The sequence below is a fragment of the Chelonia mydas genome, chromosome 11, assembly GCF_015237465.2.
Source record: "Chelonia mydas isolate rCheMyd1 chromosome 11, rCheMyd1.pri.v2, whole genome shotgun sequence".
Classification (NCBI taxonomy): Eukaryota; Metazoa; Chordata; order Testudines; family Cheloniidae; genus Chelonia; species Chelonia mydas.
In genome coordinates, this window is record NC_051251.2 from 70,146,009 (window position 1) to 70,164,201 (window position 18,193).

At 44.1% G+C, this 18,193-nt stretch overlaps 1 protein-coding gene across 15 annotated transcripts in view; it reads right to left on the reverse strand.

Annotated features, from left to right (window-relative positions):
* The window catches only part of AGAP1 (ArfGAP with GTPase domain, ankyrin repeat and PH domain 1), a 684,170-nt gene that overhangs the window by 235,630 nt on the left and 430,347 nt on the right, over positions 1-18,193 (reverse strand). For all 15 annotated transcript variants that reach the window (XM_043525622.1, XM_037912087.2, XM_037912086.2 and 12 more), the window contains one exon: positions 15,775-15,879. In XM_043525622.1, the coding sequence (XP_043381557.1) occupies positions 15,775-15,879 (105 nt within the window). The remainder of the gene's footprint in view (positions 1-15,774; positions 15,880-18,193) is intronic.

An 18,193-nucleotide genomic window follows, 5' to 3' on the forward strand; every position in this document is an offset into this window, starting at 1 on the left:
TAAAGCCGTGGAAACTTTTTCCCAGAAGAAAGTTATTAAATGGTTTCATTTTCCCACAGGCATCACGAGGAAGAGGAGACCCTCCCTTTACAGAGATGTTGGAACTTACCACCTTTCGCATGGCAGGAGATACCAGAATTGTTGGAACACTTTTGAACCCACTGTGTCTAAGATCAATGGTGAGCCACGCATGCTGGAACTAGATGATCTTCCCCCACTTCATCCTTATTCTGAGATGAGATGAACTTTTGGAACGGAACCCTTGGAGCTTTGTTTCTGCCCTGGCAAAGTTTAGGCTTTGGTTTTCTGCTTGGGAATCTTAGGGTTTGTCTGCACGGGGACACTCAGGAAAGTTAATTTGAACTAAGTAAAGGTGGGAATTTAAAGTGGATTCGGTAACCTAAAGCAAATTAAGACAACTTTAATTCTGAATGAGTATGTCCACACAGGGGTTTAATGCAGTTTAACTAATCCACTTTAAATTTACACCTTTTATTAATTCAAATTAATTTTACTTCCTCCATGGAGACGTGCCCTAACAATAGCTTTGAGAACCAAGAAAAGTAGGTAAGAACTGAAATCTTGGGAATACAAAGTAGGGAGCATCTCCTTAGCAATCTTCGGAGTAGTCTTCAGAAATTCTCAAAATAAGCTGTATTTCTTAAAATACAAAGACAATTCTGAGCTTTGATGAAAGGCACTTTCCAAGGAGCCCATGCGCCATATAACCAGGATAATGATAAAACCCTCCCTTCCCCACAATCTACCATGGAGCTGTGTATTGATGTAAAAAACACAAATATAGAAACAAACTGATTCAAATACAAAACAAATTAAAATCCCCCCAGGAAAAAGTTACATTTTCATCTCTCTTTTTTAGAAGTGGGAAAGTGAACAATTGAAGTGGATCCAAGGGCAGAACATTTTACACTGAGGACAACCACAGCTAAAGCTGTGTCATCTGCTGACTTGTGGCATGCTGGTAAAAAACCCAAAAAGGTAGATGGGTGTCAAAATAGGTATTCATCAGGATAACGCTAAGTTAAAGAGGCTTCAAACACAAACTTGTCCTTCACCATTAAAATAGCACTACTCAGCAAGTATCCTAGAGAATATACACAGGGAGCCCTGATGCATGGCACTATGCCATTAGGAACCAAGAGATGCCTACACAAACTCTCATGGTTCCCTTTGTGAAGGCAAGACAGACATGTAAGATGAATAGGTAGAGATGGTGTACTGTGAAACCTGCAGGTCAAAGTTCTCTCTCATTATCCCCTCCATTTTTCTATCAAGGTAGTCCCTTAGGCACACCAAGGGAAGGGCAGGTTTAAGGTTCTTGGAAAAAAGCTGTCAGCACCAAGTACTGAAAATGTAGGTTGCTTATGTATATATTTTCTCCTTCTTTAAGAAAAGAAAAATGAGTTTAGTGATTGTGAAAGGCGTCAGGCTGACAGCATTAGCAACTGAAGTTACTTATTTAGCTAGCAAACTATAGCTCAAGCTTTCCCATGCTGCCCTACCATTCTCTCTCAACTCTTCTGGAGGTATCACTTCTAGAACTCAGATGCTAGTTCACTTTCTGCATCTTTGTGATATTTTCTATGTCTAGACTGCTTACCAGGGTGCCAATTTTGATACCGGTTTGTGTGACACACTTTTCACTCGGAAATGATCCAAGACCACCTAATCATTTCTCATAGGCTGCTGAACATATCTGAGAGTAAGAACTTGTGATCATTATGACCTTAGAGCTGATATGAAGCAACGTTGCCAAACACAGTGTCAGTTCTTAAAAAATAGATTAAATATTTTAGTCCCTGCAACTTTTGCATCAACTCGAACTGCAGTACAGAGGGATTGAAATTGCCTTTTCATTTATTTCTCCCCCATATACCCTTCCCATCCCCGCTATTCCTGAAAGGGTTGCCAAGTGCTACATGTTAGGGAACCACAACTCCAGAGCTCTGAGGAATGGGTTACTCACCTTGTGCAGTAACCGAAGGTATGTTTATACTACCCGCCGGATCAGCGGGCAGCGATTGATCCAATGTCTAGACTAGACACGATAAATCGACCCCTGAGCGCTCTCCCGTTGACTACTGTACTCCACCACCACGAGAGGCGCAGGCAGAGTTGATGGGGTAGCGGCAGCAGTCAACTCACTGCAATGAAGACACCGCGGTGAGTAGGTCTAAGTATGTCGACTTCAGCTACGTTATTCACGGAGCTGAAGATAAGTAACTTAGATAGAACTCCCACCCTTGTGTAGACCAGGCCTGAGGTTCTTCGAGATGTGCACTCCGTGAGTGCTCCAGCTCAGGTGTCAGTGCATCTCTGTGCCTTTGCTCGGACAGTTTCAGTAGCAGTGCCCATACGGGTTGCACATGCATGGTGCCAGTCTCACGGCCCCATTGATGCCTCATCTAGCATGTGTGTGACTTGAACCTCTCAGTTCCTTCTTTAATGTAGAGTCATATTGCACACTCCAAAGTACAGGGGAGGAGGGTGGGTAATGGAGCACCCACAGAGGAATACATCTCGAAGAACCTCAGTTATTGCACAAGGTGAGTAACTTTCTCTTCTTCAAGTGATGTCCGCGTGGGTGCTCTACTTCAGGTGACCGTAGAGGACAGTCTGTCCTCCTGAGCATGGAAGGGGCTTCGGAGTTGGTTGGTTGATGGAGGATAACACCGCTAATCCTAGCCGTGCATCTGATTCTGGACCTTGTGTTATTGCATAGTGTTTTGCTGATGATGCTATTGATCTGGTAGAATGTGATCTGGTCCCCGATGGGGATTGCATGTCCTTTAGTTGGTAGCATGGGTGAATGCACCACATAATCCATTTTGATAGTCTATGTGCTGATATAGCGGATCCTTTGGAACCTGTGTGATAGAAACGAAGAGTTTTGGGGATTTCCTAAATGGGTTGGTTCTACCCAGGTAGAATGCTTGAAGCTTGTCTAACGTCCAAGATGTGCCATGTAGCTTCATGTGCATTCTCATGTGGTTAGGGAAAGAATGTGTGAAAATGTACTGGTTGATTTAAATGGAAGGACGAGGATATCTTAGGGGTGAATTTTAGATTGGTCCTTAATGTAACTTCATCTTTAAAAAAAGACAGCATGTGGTGGGTCTGCCGTGAAAGCCCCTATTCCTCTCCCACGCGTCAAGCCAATGTGATTGCCATTAAAAAGGTGACTTTCATTGATAGGTGCATGAGGGAGCAGGTCACTAAGGGTTCGAATGGGGTTCTGGTGAGACCTTTCAAAACCAAATTAAGGTCCCATGGTGGTACAGGTGGGCGTACATCTGGGTAGATTATTTGTAGGCCCTAGAGGAATCGTTTGGTGACTGGATGTGTGAACAGAGTTGTCGCATCAATTTTTTGGTGAACGGCAGTTATAGCAGCAAGGTGTACATTGTTCGAACTTATGAATAGGCCAGAGTTTTTTAATTTGAGAATGTAATTTAGTGTCAGTGGAAGGGGTGCTGACATAGCGGTGACTTGTTTGGCATTGCACCATTTAGTGAATCTCTTCCATTTCTGTAGGTAAGCCTTACAAGTAATATATTTTCTACTATGTAGCAACACTTGTTTGACCTGTTCCAAGCAGGCTAATTTGTCATAAGTGAACCATAGAGGAGCCATGCTTTCAGGTGGAGCATCTCTAGATTTGGGTGGTGAACTTGACCCTTATGTTGTGCTAGCAGGTCCGTCTAAAGCAGTAGGGTGATTGCGTTATGCACGGATACCACTGTTGTCTTGGCCATGTGGGGGCTATCTCGCTTTATTGTTCTTATTTTGTGTATCATTTTCAACAACAGTGGTATGGGTGGGAATGCGTACAGGAGAGATGTGTCCCATTTGATTCGGAATGCATCCCCCATCAATCGGATTCCCAGACCTGCTCTCGAGCAGACTTGCGGGCATGTGCGGTTTTGAATTTTTGTGAAGAGGCCTATAGCTGGATGACCGAATTGTTGGAATATGGTCTCTAGTATCACCTTATTCATCTCCCATTTGTAATCATGGAGAAATTGTCTGCTAAGTTTGTCCACAGTGGTGTTCTGGCATCCAGGCAGGTAGGAGGCAGAGATGATGATATTGTGTTGGATGTACCAGTTCCAGAGTTTCATGGCTTCGGTGCATAGTGAGTGTGATCGGGCCCCTCTCTGCCTGTTTATGTAGAGCATGTATGCAATGTTGTCGGTCATACCCATATGTTCTGGTTCCTTAGCAGCAGTAGGAAATGGAGGCAAGCACTGTGAACTGCGCAGAGTTTTAACAGATTTATGGGTAGGTGTGTTTCATCGGTAGACCACTGTCCCTGAATCGTGTGTTGTTGCATGTGTGCTTCCTACCCCATAGGGAGGCATCCATTGTGAGCACCTATGATGGTGGTTCCTGTGTGAATGGAATCCCCGAGCACAAGTTGTTGGGTTGCGTCCACCATCTCAGGGATTCCTTGACTTTGGGTGCCATCATTAGTCATCTGTTTAGGCCATGTTTGTTTGGCCTGTACACAGTTCCTAGCCATCCCTGAAGGCATTGCATAGGTAAATGTGCATGTTTCACCACAAATGTGCATGCTGCCGTGTAACCCAAAAATTGGAGACATGTGCAGGCTCATATATGTGGGCTGCTCATTAGTACGGATATGAACTTGGTCATTGGGTCCGATTTGTTTATTGGTAGGGACACTTTTGCTTCCACTGAATCAAGGTAAGCCATGATAAACTCTAGTTGTTGAACGGGTTCTAGGGTTGACTTTTTCTCATTTATTTGTAGACCTAGACTCTGGAAGAAGTCTATCGTCTGTTGGGTAGTCCGGATGCTGACTATTCAAGCAGGTGACTTCAGAAGATAGTCATCCAAATAAGGGAATATTATTATCCCTTGTTTTCTTAGGTGTGCTGCAAATACTGGGAGAATTTTGGAAAAGACTTGAGGTGCCAGCGGTGCTAGATAGGCCATAAGGTAACACTTTGTATTGCTAGTGGTCTGTGCCTAAGGTAAATCTTAGGAACCACCTGTGATCAGGGTATATTATAATATGAAAATAAGCATCTTGTAGGTCGAGAGCTGAAAACCAGTCCCCTGGTTCCAGTGCTGGAATTATCGTTGATAACATGACCATCCTGAATTGTCATTTTCTCACAAATTTATTGAGTTTTCTGAGATCCAATATAGGGCCCCATCCCGTTTTTCTTCTCTTTTAACAACTGGTGGGAATAGAAACCCTTCCCTCTGTGTTGAGTGGGAACTACTTCCACTGCACCTAGCTGTAGAAGGTGGTCGTGAGTGGGAACCTAAAGAGGGACAAGGGGCGGGCGGGTGTATAGAAATGAAGGGATGGAATAGCCAGTATGGATGATTTCTATGGCCCATTTGTCCATGCTGATGGAAGACCACTTCAGGTAGAAAGGGAGGAGATGATCTCCAAACAGATTGTGTAGTTGGCACTGTAACGTGAGGGAGGTCCTTCAGACCATCGACCAAGCCTTCAAATTTGCTATTTGGATGAAGGAGCTTGGGTTGCAGCAGGTGGTAGGGGTCTGAGTCTTTGTGGTGTCTGTTTTTGTTGATCTTATTGGTGCTGATGTTGTTGTGTTAGGGTGAATATCTGTTTCTTCAGTATGATTGATACCTATTTTGTTTCAGTTTTGTGGCAGGTGTGTAAATACCTAACCCGCGGAGTGTTGCCTGCAAATTTTTCATGGTGTGTAACACCTCGCTGGTTTGACAGTGAATGGAAGGTCTTCATCACTAGCCTGCATTTCCTGGGGGGACCCCAAAGAGCTCAACCATGAAGCTATCAAATGACCACCGTGGGAGCAGTGGATCTTGCTGCAGTATCTGCTATGTCTAGGGACAACTGTAGGGCCATCCTCGCTAACATTTGCCCCTCAGAAACCAGTGCTTTAAAATTGTCTCTTTATTAGCAATATTCCTGAGGAAAAAAAATCCATGAATTTACCATAGTTTCTGTGGTTATATTTGGCAAGTAGTGCCACATAGTTTCTGTCACAAATATAAAGGGAAGGGGTTAAGAAGCTCTGATACAGTACTATAAAATCCTCTTATCTGTAAATGCTTAAGAAGCTCAAGTAACCTGGCTCGCACCTGACCCAAATGACCAATCAGGGGACAAGATACTTTCAAATCGGGGGTGGGGGTGGGGGTGGAAGGCTTTGTCTGTCTGTCTGATGCTTCTGCTGGGGACAGATCAAGAAAGCAAGCAATGCAACTCCTATAGAGTTAGTAAGTAACCTAGCTAAAAAATGTGTTAGATTTTCTTTTGTTTTGGCTTGTGAAATTCACTGTGCTGGAGGGAATGTGTATTCCTGTTTTTGTGTCTTTTTGTAACTTAAGGTTTTGCCTAGAGGGATTCTCTATGTTTTAAGTCTGACTGCCTGTGAGATTATCTTCCATTCTAATCTTACAGAGTTGTTCTTTTATCTTTTCTTCGTGCTTCTAATAAAGTTCTGTTTTTTAAGAATCTGATTGGGGTTTTTAGTGTTCCTAAAAACCCAGGGTTGGTCTGTGCTCATCTTGTTTATTCTCAAGCCACCCCAGGAAAGGGGGTGTAGGGCTTGGGGGGATAATGGGGGGAGGTAGGGTTTCAAGTGGCCCTCCCTAAATATTTGTTTGAATCACTTGGTGGTGGCAGTATTTACCTAATCCAAAGTACAAGGAGAATTTGTGCCTTGGGGAGTTTTTAACCTAAGCTGGTAAAAATAAGCTTAGGGGGGTCTTTCATGCAGATCCCCACATCTGTACCCTAGAGTTCAGAGTGGGGAGGGAACCCTGACAGTTTGCCACTCTGAACTGGAGTGTGGAGGAGAAATAGACTTTGCGTCCAAATAGGTCCAACCTCTTACCATCCTTATTAGTGGGTGTTGACCTGTAATGTTGTTGCTTCCCTCTCTGTGTGGCCGCCTCCTCAACAGTGAGTTTGGTGCTGGATGGGTGAATAAGAAATCTGTTCACTTTGAGGGGATAGAGTACTTTTTGTCAGCCCTCTTACAGATTGGTGGTATAGTGGCCGGAGTTTGCCAGACTGTTTTGGCAGGTTCCATCAGCGCCCCATTCATTGGCAGCTCTATCTTAGATGATGAAGATGTTTGCAAGATGTCAAGTAGTTTGCGTTGGGCCTCCAGAACCTCTTCAAAGAAATATTTTCGGTTCCTCAGCCAGCCTTTTGAACAAATCCTGGAAATGGCTGAAATCATCAGTGGTTGTTGAGGGTGGGGGCATTATTTCCTCATCTGGAGAGGATGAGGTGTTATAATGTGAGGTGAAGCGTCTGGTGGCATATTCTCCTGTTCCTCTGTGGTTTCCTCCCTTGGTTCAGTTGTTCTCGTTTCCGATGGTGGAGGTGGGGATCTAATGCCCTCGCGATGTGGACTGGGGGTGTGTGGGGGTCTCTTCTGTAAGGTCCCCACGGGTCCCATTAAGGCCAGTGAGTGGGGAATGGTATGGGTGGACTCAACATAGGTGTCCACACCATAGTGGTGCCTCCTATCCCTATGTGAACCTTGCTCATAGGGGTCCAGGTATCACAGATGTTCTGAGTGGAGAGGAATGGTGAGATGAGAACACCCCTTCTTTCTTATGCTCCTCCACACTTGAAAGTGTCTGTGTGTGTGTGTGGGGGGGGGGGGGCTACCAGTGATAGAGGTAGTTCTTTTACTGCAAGCACCGGGGAGCTGTCGGTGCCCAGAAGAGGGGACTCTGGTGTCAATGAGACCAGCAAGTCTTTCTAGTGCAGAAATAGGCGCAGTGCCTGGGTCTTCAGCATCGATGAGGTGGGTGCCGATTGCTTCGCTGATGTAGCAGTTGGTGCCGCTGCCGCTGCTGTGGTCTTTGTCGGAGCTGTTGTTATCATGGGAGGCGGCATAATTGGCAGAGTGACTGACTGTTCCGACTCCGTCAGTGTCATCAACGGTGCCGCAGTGGAGGAAGTAGGCTTGGTGCCCCTTGACTCCGCACTGGAAAGCTGGGATTCTGCAGAGGCCCCTGCACAGGCAGTGCCAGAGGTTCCCGGAGCTTCATGAGTGCTGAGCTGCAGTGCGGTCAGCACCGAGGAGAGTGACCTGGCTGGAGACAGCTTTCTCATGGTCTGCGCTCTATGAGGCAAAGAAGATGCCCATTTCCTTGCAGGTGTTTTGGAAGAATGAGTCTTAGGAGACCTTGCTGGAGAAATGTCTGGGGGGGGGGTTTCCTGCCCCGGGTCAGAGGCTGATCGTAGAGACTTCTTCATCAAAATGAGTTTCAGCCTCAGGTCTCTATCTCTGTGAGCCCTGGCTTTGAGGTTGCTACAATGGACACATTTCTGAGCAATGTGCGTTTCCCCCAAGCAATAGACATATTAAATGTGTCCGTCTGACATCAGCATAGCTTCCCTGCACATCGTGCAGCGTTTAAAGACCGATGAACCAAGCATTTTAGCATTTTGCTGTCTTATCCTAACTGTTCTACAGGATAAACGGAAAATATATTTTTTTTTGTGAAAAAAGGATAGGTAATTAACTAAGAACTAAAACTTATTCTGCCTATACTATCTTAAACTATCTAAACAGGAGTACTATCTAATTTTTACAGGAGTGCTGGGAGCTCCATCTCAGGCTGGGGACGGTTGACAAGGAACTAAGGGGTTCAGGTTGCACGCACACTGGATGAGGCACCAACAGTGTCACTAGACTGGCACCACACAAATGCGACCAGTACGGGCACTACTAAAACTCTCTGAGCAAAGGCACTGGGATGCACTGACACCTGAAGTGGAGCAACCACAGGGAAATCACTCGAAGAAGAAGGTGTTTTGCTGTGACACCACAGCTGCCCATCAGCTTCAACTTCAGGCACAAAACAAGGTAGTCTTTCCCTCCTGGAGTACTGTCAGGGATGGTTATAAACTGTTCAGGAAGGACAGGCAGGGCAGAAAAGGTGGTGGAGTAGCACTGTATGTAAGGGAGCAGTATGACTGCTCAGAGCTCCGGTATGAAACTGCAGAAAAACCTGACTGTCTCTGGATTAAGTTTAGAAGCGTGAGCAACAAGGGTGATGTAGTGGTGGGAGTCTGCTATAGACCACCGGACCAGGGGGATGAGGTGGATGAGGCATTCTTCCGGCAACTTGCAGAAGCTACTAGATCGCACGCCCTGGTTCTCATGGGCGACTTTAATCATCCTGATATCTGCTAGGAGAGCAATACAGCGGTGCACAGACAATCCAGGAAGTTTCTGGAAAATGTAGGGGACAATTTCCTGGTGCAAGTGCTAGAGAAGCCAACTAGGGGGGGAGCTTTTCTTGACCTGCTGCTCACAAACCAGGAAGAATTAGTGGGGGAAGCAAAAGTGGATGGGAATCTGGGAGGCAGTGACCATGAGTTGGTCGAGTTCAGGATCCTGACACAGGGAAAAAAGGTAAGCAGCAGAGTACGGACCCTGGACTTCAGGAAAGCAGACTTCAACTCCCTCAGGGAACTGATGGGTAGGATCCCCTGGGGGAATAACATGAAGGGGAAAGGAGTCCAGGAGAGCTGGCTGTATTTCAAGGAATCCCTATTGAGGTTACAGGGACAAACCATCCCGATGTGTCGAAAGAATAGTAAATATGGCAGGCGACCAGTTTGGCTTAACGGTGAAATCCTTGCGGATCTTAAACATAAAAAAGAAGCTTACAAGAAGTGGAAGGTTGGACAAATGACCAGGGAAGAGTATAAAAATATTGCTCGGGCATGTAGGAATGAAATCAGGAGGGCCAAATCGCACCTGGAGCTGCAGCTAGCAAGAGATGTTAAGAGTAACAACAAGGGTTTCTGCAGGTATGTTGGCAACAAAAAGAAAGCCAAGGAAAGTGTGGGCCCCTTACTGAATGAGGGAGGCAACCTAGTGACAGAGGATGTGGAAAAAGCTAATGTACTCAATGCTTTTCTTGCCTCTGTCTTCACGAACAAGGTCAGCTCCCAGACTGCTGCGCTGGGCATCACAGCATGGGGAGTAGGTGGCCAGCCCTCTGTGGAGAAAGAAGTGGTTAGGGACTATTTAGAAAAGCTGGACGTGCACAAGTCCATGGGGCTGGATGCGTTGCATCCGAGAGTGCTAAAGGAATTGGCGGATGTGATTGCAGAGCCATTGGCCATTATCTTTGAAAACTCGTGGCGAACGGGGGAAGTCCCGGATGACTGGAAAAAGGCTAATGTAGTGCCAATCTTTAAAAAAGGGAAGAAGGAGGATCCTGGGAACTACAGGCCAGTCAATCTCACCTCAGTCCCCAGAAAAATCATGGAGCAGGTCCTCAAGGAATCAATCCTGAAGCACTTACACGAGAGGAAAGTGATCAGGAACAGTCAGCATGGATTCACCAAGGGAAGGTCATGCCTGACTAATCTAATCGCCTTCTATGATGAGATTACTGGTTCTGTGGATGAAGGGAAAGCAGTGGATGTATTGTTTCTTGACTTTAGCAAAGCTTTTGACACGGTCTCCCACAGTATTCTTGTCAGCAAGTTAAAGAAGTATGGGCTGGATGAATGCACTATAAGGTGGGTAGAAAGTTGGCTAGATTGTCGGGCTCAACGGGTAGTGATCAATGGCTCCATGTCTAGTTGGCAGCCAGTATCAAGTGGAGTGCCCCAAGGGTTGGTCCTGGGGCCGGTTTTGTTCAATATCTTCATAAATGATTTGGAGGATGCTGTGGATTGCACTCTCAGCAAATTTGCGGATGATACTAAACTAGGAGGAGTGGTAGATACGCTGGAGGGCAGGGATAGGATACAGAGGGACCTAGACAAATTGGAGGATTGGGCCAAAAGAAATCTGATGAGGTTCAACAAGGATAAGTGCAGGGTCCTGCACTTAGGACGGAAGAACCCAATGCACCGCTACAGACTAGGGACCGAATGGCTAGGCAGCAGTTCTGCGGAAAAGGACATAGGGGTTACACTGGATGAGAAGCTGGATATGAGTCAGCAATGTGCCCTTGTTGCCAAGAAGGACAATGGCATTTTGGGATGTATAAGTAGGAGCATAGCGAGCAGATCGAGGGACGTGATCGTTCCCCTCTATTCGACATTGGTGAGGCCTCATCTGGAGTACTGTGTCCAGTTTTGGGCCCCACACTACAAGAAGGATGTGGAAAAATTGGAGAGAGTCCAGCGGAGGGCAACAAAAATGATTAGGGGTCTGGAACACATGACTTATGAGGAGAGGCTGAGGGAGCTGGGATTGTTTAGTCTGCAGAAGAGAAGAATGAGGGGGGATTTGATAGCTGCTTTCAACTACCTGAGAGGTGGTTCCAAAGAGGATGGTTCTAGACTATTCTCAGTGGTAGAAAAGAACAGGACAAGGAGTAATGGTCTCAAGTTGCAGTGGGGGAAGTTTAGGTTGGATATTAGGAAAAACCTTTTCACTAGGAGGGTGGTGAAACACTGGAATGCGTTACCTAGGGAGGTGGTAGAATCTCCTTCCGTTGAAGTTTTTAAGGTCAGGCTTGACAAAGCCCTGGCTGGGATGATTTAATTGGGGATTGGTCCTGCTTTGAGCAGGGGGTTGGACTAGATGACCTCCTGAGGTCCCTTCCAACCCTGATATTCTATGATTCTATGATTCCTTCCCCTCGTGAGACCTAGTGCAAAGGCTCTGAGTTTGGTAAGGAAAGGGCATTCTTCGTTTTAGAATGAAGATGGAATGAACACACCTCTATAGACTAATCAGTAGTAACCTTATGACGGGTGGAAAAACCAATGACAGCCTCTTTTGCTGCTTTCTGAACAGGTTCAAGAACAGATGTAGAGTCACAAGAAAATATTGTGCACTGTACAAGAGATGAGTTACATGGATTGTTCCTTCTAGTGAGAATCCACTTCTGGATCATTCTTTTTAGGTTCTGGAGAGTGAAATTCATTCCAGTTTCATATTCACAACAAGCTGGGAGTCTACACAGCAGATTGCTTATGTAGAAATTCTGTTCAAACAGGTCTTATGTATGTAACTGAGTGTTGAATATCTGATTCTGCCTCAAGCTGTGGTTTACATATATGACTAGGCAGAAGCTATTTGCATTTCCAACCCACCAAGGGGAGAGCAGCACTTGTTCACGATGAAGGATAGAGACAGAATTACCCAAATCTACTAGCCTTACTCTCCCATTTCCTCTGTGGACCACTGACTCTGCATGGAACTCTGCTGCAGAATGAGTAGCAGAAAGCACCTACAGCCCGGAGGAGGCAAAAAAACTATTCATGGTGATTGGCTGCCACCTGGTTGACAGAGAGAGTAAGAGTGCTCCACACTACACTGATAATACCTAAACGAACAAAAATAAAAATCTTCCATGGATACCCTTGTTACTTTTGGAATGATTTCCAATGGCTTCTTCAAAACTAATGCCAATGGAAATAACATTTAAAATCACATAATATAGGTTATCATTCACTCCACAGTAAGGATATAATGTAACTGCTTCCTAACCTTAAACAGACTGGCATTTTAAATTTGCTAAATTCACATGACTGCACACCAAGCCATAGCAAGGAGAGTGTGCTACAGTATCAATCTTCACCCTGTACTGCAACAGTACATTTCAGTGGATTACTATTGGCTTTATGCACCCACTAACTTGGTGGAAATTCCTATAGCTTTAAAATTCTAAGCCAGTTGATCAAGTGAGACATTTTGTGACACCCCTGCTAAGGAAACTCTCTGCTCCTGGTGCTCGAATGGCTGGCTCCTTTCAATGTGATAGTGTAGATATTACTTTAACACTTAAATTGTAAGGGAAAAGTAATGAGAAGTTATAAAACCCTTAGATGTATGGGGAGGAAGGTGAGCAAGTGGTAGTACACTGAGATATACCTTCAGCAAAAACCAGAATTGATTGCCCTGTATCAGCATTGCTCACAAAAGGGCAATGCTGATAGTCTTGACTTGCAGCAGGGAGGCTCAACTCTTGCTTCAAGGTCAAATGCTTTGAGACTTCCTTGCCAGCCTCACACAATTTAATGGAAGAACCAGAGAAGCAGATGCAGTTGGGCTGTTCTAAAAGGATCAGAAGAACAGGGGATGAAGCCCTGCTGGAGTAGACAAAGATTTTGGGATATGAATTCTGTTGCGGGTGAGTGCCTTGCAGCTAACTGCCATGCAATTTATAGAAATCAATAGTTCTAAAGAACCAAGGAAGTGACATCAGAGATGACAGTAAGACATTCTCAAGAGGGTAGAAAGTAAGGCTGAGCAGTTTTGTACCAAGCCAGATCAACCACTAATGCTCAGTGGATTGTAGTCCCAGGAGAGCTCTTCTGCTGAATGCAGTCAAGAAAGACTCAATTGGTACAGCACTGGAAGCAGGCCAGCAGGTGGCCCCAACAGTTTTAACCCACTAAAACTAGGACCAACGTGCAGATCTATGAACGCCAAAGCACTTCCACTACGATGCATCCCTTTAGAGAAAAGATTTACATTCTTTAATGCTTGAGAGCTCACTATTTAAATGTTCAGTTTAAAGACAGATGAGACTGCTGAGATGCTGGGTTTATATGACAATAAATTTGACGGACCTTTGATCATAGTGAGGAATGTGATTCTACAACACAAAAATACACACACACCCCATCTCTGTGATCTTGGCAAATTCAGAAACATAGGCCTAGATTGTGATTTTAAGTCATGGCCTGTACTGGACAGCACGCTGAAGAGCCTGAGTGTATTGGGATCCCACATTGCAGAAGCAGTTTTGGCTCCACCCCCTTCAAAGAGATGCAGCAGCATGTTCTCTCCTACCTAACCAATCAGCTCTGACCAATGGAGAAAACTCTTTTGAAGCACTTAGAGGAGAGGAAAGTGATCAGGAACAGTCAACATGGATTCACCAAGGGCAAGTCACGGCTGATTAACCCAATTGCTTTCTATGATGAGATAACCGGCTCTGTGGATGAGGGGAAAGCAGTGGACGTGTTATTCCTTGACTTTAGCAAAGCTTTTAATACGGTCTCCCACAGTATTCTTGCCAGCAAGTTGAAGTAGTATGGGCTGGATGAATGGACTATAAGGTGGGTAGAAAGTTGGCTAGATTGTCGGGCTCAACAGGTAGTGATCAATGGCTCCATGTCTAGTTGGCAGCTAGTATCAAGCAGAGTGCCCCAAGGGTTGGTCCTGGGGCTGGTTTTGTTCATTATCTTCATTAATGATCTGGAAGATGGCGTGCATTGCACCCTCAGCAAGTTTGCAGATGACACTAAACTGGGAAGAGTGGTAGACACGCTGGCCGGTAGAGATAGGAAACAAAAGGACCTAGACAAATTGGAGGATTGGGCCAAAAGAAATCTGATGAGGTTCAACAAGGACAAGTACAGAGTCCTGCACTTAGGACGGAAGAATCCCATGCACTGCTACAGACTAGGGACTGAATGGCTAGACAGCAGTTCTGCGGAAAAGAACCTAGGGGTTACAGTGGACGACAAGCTGGATATGAGTCAACAGTGTGCCCTTGTTGCCAAGAAGGCCAATGGCATTTTGGGATGTATAAGTAGGAGCATTGACAGCAGATCTAGGGATGTGATCATTCCCCTCTATTCGACATTGGTGAGGCCTCATCTGGAGTACTGTGTCCAGTTTTGGGCCCCACACTACAAGAAGGATGTGGAAAAACTGGAAAGAGTCCAGTGGAGGGCAACAAAAATGATTAGGGGGCTGGAGCACATGACTTATGAGGAGAGGCTGAGGGAACTGGGATTATTTAGTCTGCAGAAGAGACGAATGAAGGGGGATTTGATAGCTTCTTTCAACTGCCTGAAAGGGGGTCCCAAAGAGGATGGATCTAGACTGTTCCGAGTGGTAGCAGATGACAGAACAAGGAGTAATGGTCTCAAGTTGCAGTGGGGGAGGTTTAGGTTGGATATTAGGAAAAACTTTTTCACTAGGAGAGTGGTGAAACACTGGAATGTGTTACCTAGGGAGGTGGTGGAATCTCCTTCCTTTGAGGTTTTTAAGATCAGGCTTGACAAAGCCCTGGCTGGGATGATTTAGTTGGGGATTGGTCCTGCTTTGAGCAGGGGGTTGGACTAGATGACCTCCTGAGGTCCCTTCCAACCCTGATATTTTATGATTCTCCACTCTTTTCAGGTAGCTAGTGCTTACAGGAGTGCTAGCACTGTGCAGCAACCAAGTTCCCCCAGATGATTGTGACTGTGGATTGTGGTTAGGGGGGCCTAAAGGGAGGGGAGGTGCCTCACGCTTTCACCGCTTCTTGAGCACCAATGCAAGACCGGTGCAATAGTGTCTTCGACATAACGTAGTTTAATGGTGTATGTGAAAATTCCAGTAATTTACAATCTAAAAAGGTGTTAAAAGGTTTTTTTATTTTTAAAATGCCACCATCACAGCTACCCAGGAAACACAAACTATAGAAAACTTAAAAAAATACATTCTTATTTACTGCATTCAAATCACCTTTCCCAAGTCAAAAAGTGTTATCTCTTAAAATCCTGATATTTACAGCCTCTCCTGCAAGTCTAGAAGAAGCCCAACACAAAATAAACTCTTACATCTACTGAACAACTAGTAAACTGCATAAAGGAAGGTTATCTTGTTGTACAAGTGATCATACTGTGGAATTTAGCTCCAGTGTGCCCACAGGTTCATAGCTTCAGGTTTTTTTTCCACCAGAGACAGGATATTTTTGTCAAACCATGTCCAGATGAGCCTGCTAACAGTACTTGATCTGTGGTCTGACAAGTGCTGACTGCAAAGAGTGTGGCATACTTACATGTAAACTGGGATGATAGGTCAGTACACCGTTGTCACACAAGGTAACGTATTTCTTCTTCCACTCTTTATTCAATGATTTGCCACTTCGCTTTAGCAGCACACCCTGTTAGAGAGGAGGAGAGGGGAAAAGGCTGAGAAAGGAATTAAACATGATCTTTTGCAAATGTATAGCCATTCAAAGGCAAGGGCAGCAGAAACTTATAACATATTTACTAACATTCTAGTACTGTGTTTCCCTACAAGCTTCTCCCTCTCTTCACTTTGTTTCTCCCTTGTCTTTCTGCCAAAATATATCGAATGGCAGCTACCAGTAGCCCCAGTAGTAGTAGAGTAGTAGCTCTTCAACTTGGTTTTCAATAAAGCAGATTAGCCCAACAAAATATAGTCTGTGTCAACATTTGCTCTGTCCACTAGGGCTATCACAAGAAGCTTCTGTACTGAATTATACCTCCCTTGGAATTTATATTTTAATGGTGGCACTCAGTCAGATTTATGGCCATAACAATAAACTCTAAGTTGAGCAAAGATCAAACACCTAGTACACTTGTGGGCACGATAAAATAAATGATAAATAATAAATTTCTGTCTGAATGGATTTTCCATGCAATTATGGATTCTAGTGTTTTTGGTGTGTGGCTTTTGGATTCCTTTATAGCAACTACTATGTGTGGATTCCTCTGCTGTATCTGAGCTCAGCCACAGCTTGGGCACGGAAATGCAGCAGTTAGCATTTGATTGTTTCTGCTTGAACACTCATTTTACTAATTTGTGCAGCTTCTTCTCCCTTTCCCAAGCGATGGCACTGCACAAGAATTCTTCCAGTTACTTATAATCCTAGCAAGGAGAAGCACTACTAATGCAGGTGACAGCAGGAGAGACCCTTACAAGGAAATAAAGCTAAAGCAAGTTGTAGGGTGAGATCTTGAGAGTGCACTTTTGAGTAATCAGAAGGTAACACTGGAAGAAGATGAATGGAAGCACAACTTGGGAGTCATGGAGTAAGAGAGGGAAGAGGCCAAGTTTTGTATTTCCAGGGAGTGCAAAGGAAAATAAGAGCAGCCAAACAGGAAGTAATTTACCACAGCAGAGGGAAGAGATGATTGAACAATGAATTAAGATGTAAAACTACTGAAAGTACACAAAAACACTGGAGAGGAAAGGAACCAAAATGAAAAGGAAACTCAAGACAAAAAATGGTCTGTAAGGAATTCCAGTTGCAGTCAAAACTAAACTGGAATTTATGAACAACTGGAACACGGGAAAAATACAGAAGGAAGAGCAAGAAAAGAAAATCAAGAGAAAAAACTAAATATTTTTATGTACTTGATCTTTTTTTAATTACTACCAACCTAACTCATGAAACATATGGTGTCATTTCATGTTCACTAAGGAAGTAGTCTCACCCAGTAGACATTTCCCCCCAACATTACACTATACGTTGACTGGTTAGGGCGTTGAGAGACAGGAAACCAGATGGAGTAATTTCATTAGACAAAAGCAATTTTTAATACACAATTCATTTAATCTTATCACCTGGCTCTCCAATTCCAGTTATGCCCATGCTGAAATATAGTTTACATCTATATTGGTAATTGTAACACTCAAAAGGAAAAGGACTGAAACACTGAACTTATACTAAACATGCATGTGGAACTTGCAACTTTCAATAACTATCACTAATAACTAAAAGGTCTTTCATCACGAGTTTAAAAAAACAGAAACACTATAATATAGCCACTTTAATATAGCATTTGATCTAAACACCTCTCAGTTGAATTTTAGTGTTTTACAAGCCATGATTTATATTTTAAAAATTCATTATCACAGTTAGATTGGCTGGAACTTCTGTGGCATTTCAGTATATTCTGAAGTAAATAAAAAGCTAAGCACACTGAAATGCACTAAGTCAATTGCCACAGTAGGCTAATCAAGGTATGCCAACCAATGCCTTAGGAACAGTTTTGTCTAAGAAATTCTGATAAACGCAATTATAAGGCATCCCTTAATGAATGCTGCACAGTATAATTTGGTTGAGGAATATTTCTAGTTAAACTGCTCTTACTCAGGCAAATATCAAACTTCTATCTTTGTACCCAAGTACCATCTTGGGGACCCACAGCTAGGCCTGGTCATTTTGTACTGAGAAGAATCTGCAAATTCAATAAATCCTGTGGTGTGTCAGGTGCTCAACAGCATGGATCAGTACCAACCAAAATCAGACTCTTATGTTTATTAATTTAAAGCTCAACACAACCAGCAATTTGAACTAAAACATGCATTGGTTTCATCTTATCCCTATGAATTTAACAGAAGAATGTTTCCACTAAATAAAATTAAATAATGAAGGAATAGCATTCAATATTAGTACATGGAAAATACAGCAGGAAATAGAAAGTAAAAGGTGTAGTATTTCCAAC